The 12,835-nt window shown below is 37.1% G+C and overlaps 1 protein-coding gene across 2 annotated transcripts; it reads right to left on the bottom strand.

Annotated features, from left to right (window-relative positions):
• Positions 1-1,438: 1,438 nt before the first annotated feature.
• On the bottom strand, positions 1,439-5,966 carry pck1 (phosphoenolpyruvate carboxykinase 1 (soluble)). 2 transcript variants are annotated; one of them, XM_027010725.2, is made up of 9 exons: positions 5,909-5,966; positions 5,375-5,671; positions 4,966-5,150; positions 4,415-4,618; positions 4,124-4,311; positions 3,653-3,815; positions 3,184-3,408; positions 2,866-3,093; positions 1,439-2,778 (listed from the first exon to the last, which is right to left on the bottom strand). In XM_027010725.2, exons 2-9 carry the CDS (start codon positions 5,596-5,598, stop codon positions 2,312-2,314), a joined length of 1,884 nt encoding a protein of 627 aa, XP_026866526.2. In that variant the 5' UTR covers positions 5,599-5,671; positions 5,909-5,966; the 3' UTR covers positions 1,439-2,311. The 2 variants fall into 2 exon arrangements, with proteins under 2 accessions (XP_026866526.2, XP_026866527.2); XM_027010726.2 differs by having other exon boundaries at positions 1,439-2,769.
• Between the last annotated feature and the right edge of the window lie 6,869 nt (positions 5,967-12,835).

Here is a 12,835-nt window from a genome sequence, read left to right as displayed (position 1 = left end):
CTTTCATTTTGATCCTCTCCTTCTCATATGTTTGCATATGTGACAACCCAGTGACAAGCCCCACTGTTAGTCAATGCATGTCCAATATCACCATTTTCACAGTTAGAAACCACTATCATACATAAATACATACATTAATAATAATAAATATTTTTTGGCCTACCCTTTATCACAACAGCAAAGTTATGTGGAAGTGCAATTCTTTACTGGAATGGAGTCTTTAATGATGGACTTTCACTTTAAACAAAGTAATATGCCAGGGTATTTCTCCTACTCAAGTATATCTTAAACAAAATTATGTATACATTTGATCAAATCCATTATAAAACTACCTTAGGGTGCTTGTTTATGGGATCTGAGTATACCCAAAATAATGCCCCTGATGACCTCAGCAATTTACTACATAACTCTACCCTCCAAAATCCTCCCTAAAAAATCTGACCACATTCTAAAAACTCAGGATTGCAGGTGATTACATTTGAAGTTTGGAAAGGAGTAGCTCTTTAAAGTTCTGCCAAATAAGGATGATACTTTGCTATAGGCGTAAAGGTAGGGCAGTGACCTTAGGACTTGATACCAAGTGGTCCTAGGCAAGTCTACTGAAATGCATCTAGCTTTATTTATCTCTCTTTTTTAAAGACCACAGGTATTCTCTTCCAGGGCTGCATATCGCTTTCCAGTACAGTGCCTAGAAGACATGTAAAGTTGAAGCCTGCTCATTCGTGTTGCCATGCCATGGCCCTCTATGACATTTGCATTTGCGTATTGCTCCCTCCCTGCCATTGTCACAGCCTCATCTGGAGTTTGTATCTCTGAATCTCTGGCAATTGTGTTACAGTAATTCAAGACATTCTCTCATATAAGGGATATATCTCAGGATGTACTAAGCTTTATTATTTTTGCTATGTGTATCTGAAGCACTTTGAATAGCCACTGTAAATGAAAAGTGCTATACAAATAAACTTGCCAAATAAACTTTATGCTTAGCCAGTTGCTGTAGCGTAATAGCCTGCACAAATTGAACATGGAACTGAGAAGTGATTAAAAACTGATTTGCATGAGATGCCATGATTCATCAATATAATAATAATAATAATAATGATAATAATAATAATAATAATAATAATCAATAGAACTGCAAAGTAAATGAATCATTATTAATTAAAAATATGGACTCACTAAGCTGCAATAATTATGTCATTGAGGCTGCAAGCTGAAAGGCATGAGCTTTCAACTGCTCAACTATTGGACGAAGGGAAACAATTACTGGCATGTAGGTGAGCAGGAATACTGTTCCAGAGTTTAGGTTCAGCTACAATAAAAGCCCTATCACCTTATCACTGGTATGGAGAAGGAACCGACAGTAAAAGGGTGCTGGAAGAACAGAGAGTATATGAAGGAGAATATAGATGAAGGAGGGAAGAAAGGGATGCCAAGATCATTGTATTCCATTTATTTAGTTCAGGCAGAACTGTTGGGATCTTGTGCATTTTACACATGATAACGCAAAGTACATAACAGTGATAGGAGTAATACAATTAAAAATTATTTAGTCATGTTTAATCATTCCACTAATGTACCTGCACACACAATGAAAAAAGCTAGATTTTTGTATAAATGAGCTACAGTGAATTTCACAATATTTATCTCAGCCAGAAAGTAAAAAATATTTTTTATGACATTCTACATGAATCCATTTAAAAAAGCAATCATATCTTTGTGTCAACTGAACCTAATGGGCTATGTTATTAGGTCTACTGAAATTTATTTGAATTATACTTTTTTATTATAATTTTTTAAATAGAATACATTCACAGAGTGTTCACACTCTGTTTTGGAACAAACAATAAAGTTTGAAGAAATATAAAAATAATTCAAGACATCTAGAAAACTCAAAAGCTACTAAAAACATAAGACAACTCAACATGTGGTATGAAGGTATAACATTTGTACTAAAGTTGCAGTGTAACTACAAGCCTACATAAATGCATAAATGTAGAGCTAGAAATGACTAAGAATGTTGTCAATAACATAAAATATTAAATAACACTATATTTTATAATATATGGAAAGTATTATGCCTTAGTAATAAATTACAGAGAGGATCATCTGGGAGAAATTATTTATTAAAATTATATTTCCTTTCTCCCACTCTTAAACTGCACATATACTGAAACCATAAATATTTAAATAATGTAAGTTCTGCATCAGATACCTTTTTTGACTGTTTGCAAAACTTGTTAAATCCCAACTTTCTTCTTTCTCCTCTAATTCTCCTTTTCTTCCATATTTCTCTTCAGCCCATAATTTCTCACAGCTGTCTTACTCTTTGTGTAAGCATTTCTAGCTGTCTGTCTATCTCTGTTGGCAAATCGTTGTTTACCTCTTGATCAAAGTACATCCTAATATCTTGAACTTCCTTCTCCCAGAATTCTCTGGAGATGTCAAAGAGCTCATCCAGATTTACACTCTCTTTTAGACCACTCAAGTTTAGGGAGCCATTACCAGGGAGGTAGCCCACTGCAGAGGGCATTACCCCAGCCTCACCATTCATTCTGCGGAAGATCCACTCTAGGACGCGGATGTTTTCTCCATAGCCAGGCCAAAGGTATCTTCCAGAGGAAGACTTGCGGAACCAGTTAACATGGAAGATCTTGGGAAGTTTGGTGTTTGGTCGCTGTTCTATGCTCAACCAGTGAGCGAGATAATGGCCAAAATTGTAGCCAAAGAATGGCCGCATAGCAAAGGGGTCATGCATGATCACCTTGTCTGTGCACCCAACATGAAGAAAATAAGAAAATCACATTAACCAAATTAATATTCAACAATATATTTTGTAAGGCCATTTTCAGTATCTGCACTCACTTTTGTGTTCAGCTGCTGCTGTGGCCTCAGATCTCATTGTGGCACCTACAAAGACTCCATGTGCCCAGCTGAATGACTCATAAACCAGTGGCACACCCTCTGGCCTCCGTCCCCCAAAAATGATGGCCTCAATCGGTACACCCTTAGGAGACTCCCACTGTGGGTCAATGATAGGGCACTGACAAGCTGGAGTGCAAAATCGGGAGTTGGGATGAGCACTAGGTTCACCTGAGACAAAGATTGGAAAGATGAGTTATGTTATACTATCTTATGTAGACTAGGAAAGGAAAACAATTGTATAAGACAGAAGACATTTACCATCTTTTGGTATCCATGGTTTGTTCTTCCATGAGGTGATGGTCACTCCTTCTGGTGGTTTCTGGTCCATGCCCTCCCAGTATACTCCCCCGTCACTTGTCTCTGCTACATTTGTGAATATGGTGTTTCTACATATGGTTTTCATTGCATTAGGGTTACTTTTGGTAGATGTTCCTGGAGCAACACCAAAAAAGCCATTCTCTGGGTTGATGGCTCTAAGATGACCTTTGCAAGACAAAAACAGAAAAAGTTTACTAAAACCTGCCCAAAGTAAATATAATAACAGAGCTTTCTCCCCTGTGATTTACTGTATTTAACTATTTTCTATTTGTATTTCTGTGTTCTGATGGTCTCTTGAAAAGAAAATAATGATTACAAGACACATTCCTTTTATTTCTTATAGGATATGGTCAGTTAGAAAGTGCAGATTGACTGAATCTAGAAAACACAACAAGCCTTCATTTTTTACCTTCTTCGTCAAATTTCATCCAGGCAATGTCATCTCCCACACATTCAACCTTCCATCCAGGCAGGGTGGGGCTCAGCATGGCCAGGTTGGTCTTCCCACAAGCACTTGGGAATGCAGCTGCAATGTACCTCTTATTACCAGCAGGGTTAGTGATCCCAAGGATCTACATAAAAATAATGTAATATCCATTAGGTACAATCAATATCATAATCACACTATTAGTTCAGACACATAATTTGCATTTCAGGGTAAATTTAAAATTGGTTTAATCATGGTGAAACATGTTTTTCAGTCATTAATGTTAGAGTTGTGAATTCTTTAGGAAGCTTATTGCTGTCAAGTTAATTAATCCATATAATTATTATAGTTAATCCTGCAATTATTGCCTATGTACCTAATTATCATATGTAAGAACTAATTCATACAGTATAATATGTGTAGATGATCCAGTTCTAAAACTGTCACCCTTACAAGCATGTGTTCAGCAAGCCAGCCTTCTTCTTTTGCCATGCGAGAGGCGATACGAAGAGCAAAACATTTCTTTCCAAGCAATGAGTTTCCCCCATACCCACTGCCAAAGGACATAATCTTCCTTTGATCAGGGATATGAGCGATCAAAGTAAGCTCAGGATTACACGGCCAGTTGTTCACAAGGGGTTCTGCAAGAAAAAGAATAACTGACTGATATCTTTTGCTTTCTTGGTGCATTCATTCAAGTGTTTCTAATGGTATTAAAGAAATCAAAAGTTGTTATTCACATACTCTTGAGAGGCAGTGGGCAGCCAACCGTATGTAGGCAGCGGACAAAATCTCCATTCCCAAGTGTATTCAGTACAGATTTTCCCATTCGGGTCATCACCCTCATACTAACTACAACGTAAGCTGAATCTGTCAGTTCTACTCCAATTTTAGAGAGGGGGGAGCCAACCGGGCCCATGCTGAAGGGGATTACATACATAGTACGACCTGCAAAACAATGTCAAACAATAAAATATGACAGTTACAATAATAAATCCATTACAAATTCATGTGCAACTCAGCCCTCTACTTCTTTTTCTTTCCAGGTATGAGAAACATTATGAAACTCAAGGAATTACATCAAGGAATCCATATATTTTTAGTATCTTGTCCAGATCCTAACCCACAACAATCAAAATGTTGTTGCCTATCATGGTGTACTATCCCTAAATATAAAATCATACTGAGAAACTTGTTGGTACATCTTGTTGGTACCTATCATGCTGTTTTCTAAACAGATTCCTTCACAGTGCAGAATTCTTTGCAAATCAGCATAATCTGGAAAAGATCTATACCTTTCATGCAGCCAGGGAATCTTTCATTCAAGGCTTTGTCCCACTCCTTCTCTGACATCCATCGTCCTAGCTGGCTGATGCCACCTCCACAGGGTGAGGGAACTGTTTCACATTTTTTCTGAGTTACAATCACAGTCCTGCTCTCCACACGAGCTACATCACAAGGATCAGTACGTGCCAACCAGCTGTGAATGGTGAGATCAAGTTTCAGTTGATGACAATATTACTATACCATACCATTTACCATCTGCTGCATGTCGTCCAACAGTTCACTACTACTGAATTATTTTACCCATAATAATATTAACAATAGGTCAGCTTCAGTACCAACAACAATGCAAAGTTGTCCCAATACAATACCACAGTTAACAGTGAAACAAAAAATTTAATTGTTCTACAGTTTTCATACCAGTTCTCGTATTTAGTTAACTTCTTAATCATGCTTTGCTCTTGCAGCTGGGCCAAAATTGCTTTGTTTTCCTCCTCTGAGCCATCACAAATGTGGAGGGAATCTGGCTGGCACAGGCTCATGCTGCTTTCAATGAATTCTCTAAGAGCTGGACTAAGGGAGCCCAGATCTCCCTGCAGAACCTGGGGGTAAGACTTGTCCTGGGATTGCAGCTGAGGTGGCATGGTGCTGGTGAGAGAAAACTGGACTCTTCACTGAGGTAAAACAAAGGGCACTGCAACTGGCCTCACGAGAGTCCTGAAGAAAAGATTAAAAAAAGCAAGAAAGAGAGGGAGAGTTGGCAAAAAGGTAAGCTTAATGAGCTTTACAGAGCACAATGAAAATGCTGTGCAATAAATGGTTGTAAATAGACTGCCCATCATTCTATGATCCTTTCTGTGCCTACATGACATCAACTGTAAAGGTATTATGATTTATGTGCCTCTAGTTTTACAGTTTCAAAGCTATAAAAAAGCAATTAATATGAAAGTTTACCTTTTTCTTCTGAAAAAGAAAGCTAACAAGGTTGTTCTTGAAGATGATGTGATCTGTCTAAATTTTCTGTGCTTTATATCCTGTGTATGTGCCTTTTTATATGTTTGGGAAAAGTTGGAGGAGGGGGAAAAATACAGCTATGTGCCAAAACGCACCCAAACGACGTAAAAAAAACATCTTAGATACCTGTAAGACATAGGTGAATTATTAACATAATGTAGTTAATTATTTCAGAGGCTACCTTGTTCTCTGAGGAGGGAAAATACTTGATAATACGTTAACATGGCATGGCTCCACTGATCTAGAGTAAAACTTTGATCCACAAACATATGATGCAAGAGGTTTCTTTGAAGCATCATCAGATGACGTCTTGTCCATGTAACTGTCTAGGTCATTGGTCAGTAGACTAGAGGCTTGTCCCAAGAGTACAAAGCTTTTGATTGCATGCCCTCCACTCCCCGCCTTTTTTTTTTTTTTTTTTTGCTGACTATTCAGAACAACCAGGGAACTGCTGGTAAAAACTCACAGATTTCAGTAAAAGAATGCAAAAAATACAACTTAAACATCGAAACTGTATACATCACAATGTTATAGTAGTGATCTGTGTGCATTATTTCCATAGTATATACATTCATACTGGGTGAAACATTCAGATATTTCAGCCCATTTTATATAAATATTCCCTTGTGCAAAGACATTACGTAAAGGGATACATAGTCTTATTTGAGGTACCAAGAGTAACTGAACAACTGGCAGTTTAGATTTTTTTCCAGTTATGTGACTGCTGCTAAAATCAATAAGATTAATCATTCAAGGTATATGAAAACTATAGAACAATTGTAACTGCTTAGATCAAACCAAATGAGCAATGCATCTTAGAAAAAGGAAACTCTCAAACACACTGCTATAGCAAAAATATTTTTAAATGCCAAACTGGAAATATTTGAATATCTAAGCCAATAATCCCACCTGAATGCTATTAGGCATGTATTTAACTTACTGAAGACAAGACTGAAAACAAAAAGCCCTCAAAACAAGTAGCAACTGAAAAGGCTGCATTATAGGCCTGGCAAGACATCACCACTTGTGATGACTGTTGCTTGGAGATGTCACTGATTACAAAAAAATTGATAACCAAGTATTAAAGAATACAATTATTTGAATATGTCAAAAATGCTTTTGGTCTCCTTAAAGTGGGTAAAAGTGTATAAAATGGATTGTGACTCCTATATATTTAATGTCACATGTTAGTACTCATGAATAATTGTTTAGTTTTAAATCCAGTGTCCTAGAGTACAGTAGAGTACAAACGACAACAATGACAAAAGTGCCTTTTGTGTCAGTTGTTTTGGCCTGATAATTCAAAGTAAGAAATGTTATATACACAGACTGAATAATGTACAGGAAATAACAGCACTGGATAGTTTTACTGATATTCAGCTCATTTAGGGTTTTAAGGCCATAAAAATTAGTGGACACCCTTTGTGTGTGTCTGAGCTTTTTGATAAGTGTCCAAAATAAAAGTAGAGTGAGTAAAATTTATAGTCAAAATTCTGAAATTTGACACCACAAGTATGAGCCAAATTGGTCAAATTGAGTCTTTCTTCTATTAGTTTTTGGTCCCATGAATGTTCTTCTATTATGCTGGACCTCTGCTGCCCCCAAACTTCATAATTTAACCATTATGATATGCTCACTACCATCTGTATTTGAAATAAAAAAGCACCTTGTGGGTGTATAGGCACTATAGCCCATGTGATGCCATGTACAATTTGTGGTAACCATTCTCCAACAGTTTCTGACCACAGTACTGCTATTGACATTTTTGATGACAAACCACTGTGAGCACAACAGTGACATTAGCTAAGATTCCAAAAATATATTACACATTTTTCAGATGAAAAAAAAAGTGTTATAACACGTTTTAATAATTGATGATGCCAACAGCTTATCAAATTAAGGTTTGTGATAAAAATGTTTCTTATAAAGGGTTTGCTCCATGGCTCTGTGGCTCTGATCCAGGTTTTGCTTTATTAAATTTAAATAGTTGTGCTTGTGTTATGTAAATAATCTAATGTAGTACAAGCTAGTCTACAATTTCTAAACAACAGTGACACAGAAAAGTCTTTTTAAGTATCTGGTCAGAAGTGGTTTTCTGGTGTGTAAATGACTAGTAGGCAGCTGACAAATGATATGGCACCAGGCTGAATAATGAACAGAATAGAAGATAAATTTACTACTATTTTATGTTTTCCTAAAAAGATGAGAGCTCACATAATTTAATTAATTGGTTGACATGTCAATGTTTACCCAGAAGATATTATTGAGTGTAGTGAACTATAACATAGTTACTGCTGATTACAGATTAGCTGATGGTACTTCAAAAACATGTTGTCTGGAAACTGGAAATAAACAATATCACAAATAAACAGTACAAAGAGTGTCATACATTTATATGTTAGAATTTCTAATAATAATTAGAAAAATGCCATGCATTTGCTCAAAGGCAATATTAAAAAGTGCACTACAGTACATTCTGTATTTCTGGGTTTTCAGATACAGCTGTTTATACTACAGTACATTCTGTGTTTTCTGGGTTTTCATTTACAGTTGTTTATACTACAGTACATTCTGTGTTTTCAGGGTTTTCATTTACAGTTGTTTATACTACAGTACATTCTGTGTTTTCAGGGTTTTCATTTACAATTGTTTATACTACAGTACATTCTGTGTTTTCAGGGTTTTCATTTACAGTTGTTTATACTACAGTACATTCTGTGTTTTCAGGGTTTTCAGTTACAGCTCTTTGCCCTATTCACATGGACTAAATGTTCTGTACAAAAGACACTTATACCCTCAGGAAGAAAGATAACCATTCATAGCTTTATAGTCACAGGTGACAAGCACTTTAAACATTGACTGCATCACACTTGATAACCTCTGACAGAGTTGTTATTGTCACGTAAAGTCTAACTCATTGGGTTTTCTCTGGTTGTTGATCTATATAGGGGTCATTTGTGTAAGGGAACTTTGAAACAAACAACTACTCCTATTAGCATGACAACAAAATACTTTCCTGATGTCATTAGAGAGGTACTGAAAGATAATTACACTTATATAGATTGTTAATCTATTTTACATAGATATATTAAGGTAAAAGGTTTTTGGCAGCTTTTGCTGGAGCATATAGTATGCCAGTTATTTTTCTGTGCTTATTCATAGACTTCATTCCTTTCCTCTGGACACAGGGGCGGGGCTAAGGACTAAGCCACTCAAATCCTAGTGTTTTCAAATCCAAGTAATATACCTGTTGCACACCTCTGGATATTGTTGCTATTACACACCTTCAGGATATGCTAGGTATATTTTTATGATTCTGTTTATTGATTACTTCTTACTACGTTCATGGTATCATTTTGTCGAATATGCAAACCACTCTGGAAAACCTCGTCCATTCTCATTGACAAACTGGCCATGCCCATCTAAAACACCATCGCTTGAATACTAACTGTACATAGCTGCTATCCATCACAGATAACACCTCACTCCCTGCAACATGCAGTTTTCTGTTGATTTTTGTTGTAAAGTATATTACAAATTATATAATAGAGTTGTGAAAAGCAATGTGCATGCACTTTAACTGATATACTGACATCCTACATAATAATCAATCAAATCAGTCTCTCTGTCAATCAAATCACTTCTGTGCACTTCTCTGCACTGACCAACTCACACCCCTCAAAACAGCCAATTTATTCTTAAAATAGCAACCACAAAATGTCATAAAGGTTTATAGATCCTAAGCAATACAACAGGCTACATTACAAGGCTGTTTTATGATTGTACATTCTTAAAAAGGTTATTCAAGGGTTCTTTAATAAATGTATTGGTAAAATCTAAAACAATGGCTCTAGAACAATGCAAACCTTTGTACACTGCAATGGTGAAGCACATACTGACCTTACAGTCATACAAAAAAAAACATGTGCAGAGTCTCATGTACACACTTTGTTCCGAAATTAAATTCAATACCTTTATTTAGATAAAATAGACCACAGTAGTCTGTTCCCTGCTATCTGTCAATGCTGGTCTGGTACCCATGAGGATGAAGAATAATGGCCTCCTTCAATCCATAAATTCACATAAAGCAAGGGGTTCTATTAGTCTAGAGACATACCACTGAGGTCTACAAAATATGCTTTTGGATTGAAGGCCTAGCTGCATCACTGCATGCTGAAAATCCTCTTTCACAAAAGAGGTTGGGAAATTTGTGTATCTTTCCACCATCACTGTCTGAAGGGTTTTACTCTGACTGTCCCTTTATGGCTTGTGATCTCTGTATTCAGGCAGTGCTTCCCTTTATTGCTGTCCTATAAGTTTAGATAGATTACCAACAAGCAAGCCACAGTACTCGGTTGGCTGTTTCCATATTCCTGCGTGAGGTATCTTCACTTGCTCTTTTAAAATGATATGCTAGCACAGAAATATCCTTTAGCATTTAATTCACTGTAATAAAGCTGCTTACAAAACATCTTCTTGAGAAAACCTGCTCCAGATTCAGAATTTGTGTATATAGTTCTACTATTGCTGCTTTAAACTCCCTTGTGTTTTTATTAGACTGGGGATATAATGAATTCGTTCAGAGAGGAAAACTTCCAAATATTTGCATCATTCCACAACTTTACGGAACCCATGCATTGCTGCCTCTAAATGATGAGTGAAATGACTGCATTCATAGACATTCTCATTTAAGTCTCTCCACAAATCTATTCTCTCTCCCTGTTAGGAAAGCTGTCCCATCATTGGCACTGATCAGAATTTTGTGTCTAAAATTTAATCCATTCCAGCATCTCCATGCATCTGACCTAAATAATCATATATGGACCTACATGGTATTTTCATCTATAGTAATGCTAATAGGTGTATCCATTGATTTGATATTTGAAATACACAAATTTCCAAAAAGCCAGTATATCTCAAAGAGCTAAACGAATACTGTGACCTTAATATTTTGATATCCCAGTTATGCACATGATGTGAATGGGTCAAGGTATGTAGGAGGATCCATGTGCAGGCAGGAAGAAAGGGCGCTAGGCAAACTCACTGTCAAAAGCAAAAAGAGCCTAAACTGAAGAAGTACTAGGGATTAAAGTACTAGGGATTAAAGCAAGGCTTGTTATGCAGATACAAAAGATTGTCAACACAGCATACTGAATGAGTCTCAGAGAGGAATATATGCCTGGGGCAATAATGGGGAGCAGAAGACAGTGATAACAGGACACAGATGCAGTTGACAAATAACCGTTGCAACAGTTAATACTCCAGAAACAAGGACATCTGGTGGTCAGAATGGCAAATGCACGATTGCATTAACACAACTATTAAATATTTTAAAACCCCATCATTCAATTGATTAGCTTTGGGCATTTTGTTCTATGCAAACATATCCCTTTGATGGAAATTAAGATGCTTGAATAACAAGCTATATCAGCTGAAATTCTGCACCCTTCATAGAAACATTCGTTCTGTATCCTTGTTTCACATCTGACATCTGATATATCCAGCCTTCATTCGTGTCATATCCTCCTCTGTAAGAGCAGGTCGATTAAAAAAAAAAATTTCAAATCAAATTTTATTTATTTATATAGTGCATTTTAGCGCATTGTCCGAAAGCAGCTTTGCAAATGTCCACGTCCAAGCCCCCAGTGAGCAAGGCAAGGGCAAAATTCGCAAGGAAAAACTCCATAGAGCATGAGGAAGAAGCCTTGAGAGGAACCAAGACTGTGGGGCAAGACCATTCGGTGCTTTGTAGGTCATTAGAAGTATTTTATAATCAATACGAAATTTTACTGGGAGCCAGTGTAATGTAGTTAAGATAGGAGTGATGTGATCAAATTTTCTAGTTTTAGTAAGAACTCTGGCTGCTGCATTTTGAACTAGCTGGAGCTTGTTTAAGTACTTAATGGTACAACCAGATAGTAAAGAATTACAGTAGTCCAATCTTGAAGTGATAGATTGGTCAGAACTTATGCATGGCTGTCCTCCACAGCTTGGTGAGAAATCATGACTATATATATATGTACTATATATATGTTTTTCCCCTTCCATGAATGAGGCTGGCCAGCTGCTCCATAGCTGTGTTTGGTGTGGGCCTATTGCTTGTTTGTGTTTTGTCTGGTTGCTTTTACTATAGCAAACTGTGTTAAATGCTACAGCACAGGCACTACTACTCTGCTGCCACACACGTGCTACTAATCCTCAATAGTTAATTAGTGGAATTAGCTTGTTTGCATGCCAAATGCTGCCACCTAGGAGGTGTTAGTAGAGATGTTTCTAATATCTGTACTGTGGCTATACATGCCAACCGCTACTGCATATGCACTGTCAACTGCTGCTATCTGCACTCCACCTATATAAACCAACTGCTATGATTTAGGTGTGCTCGTGGGCTTCCTTTTGAGCATTATATATGGTTTTGTTTCACTAACAGCTGTTGCAAAGGTGTTAGCAGTTGCTAGCTTTTAGGTTAACTCCATGACCATGCATATGCCATTCTGTAAATCCTATTCAGCCCAGCTGTCTCTCATACTGGTCACACTTAAAATGCAGATACCCACTTCTAACTTTGACCAATTAGCCACTGAGTTACTGAAGGCTTCAGTACAGGAGGTGGGCTTAATGGCCTGTGACTATGACCTTGGAGAATAGAACAGACATCTGAAACATCATGTTTGACTGGTTGGCCACAAACTATACATTCCAGTGATCATACTAGACAGTATCTGTGGATGATCGACATAGAGCACTACAGGGTAGGCTCAGTAGCACATGTTCTCTGCAAACAAGGGTCACAGCACAGCATTCAAATCTTTGGGCTACACTGATCTCCGACCTATGGGTTGTTGCCACAATTATCCATGAATACAG

This window comes from Electrophorus electricus, chromosome 3 (assembly GCF_013358815.1).
Source record: "Electrophorus electricus isolate fEleEle1 chromosome 3, fEleEle1.pri, whole genome shotgun sequence".
Taxonomy (NCBI): domain Eukaryota; kingdom Metazoa; phylum Chordata; class Actinopteri; order Gymnotiformes; family Gymnotidae; genus Electrophorus; species Electrophorus electricus.
This window is presented reverse-complemented; position numbering and strand designations above follow the sequence as displayed.

What these genes read in the sequence shown, in the direction of transcription:
- pck1 (XM_027010725.2), bottom strand. Translation starts at nt 5,598, where the DNA reads ATGCCACCTCAGCTGCAATCCCAGGACAAGTCTTACCCCCAGGTTCTG. An exon ending in TTAACTAAATACGAGAACTG is followed by an intron (nt 5,151 to 5,374) that starts GTATGAAAACTG and finishes CACCATTCACAG; the next exon opens with CTGGTTGGCACGTACTGATC. An exon ending in GGCTTGCTGAACACATGCTT is followed by an intron (nt 3,816 to 4,123) that starts GTAAGGGTGACA and finishes ATTTTTATGTAG; the next exon opens with ATCCTTGGGATCACTAACCC.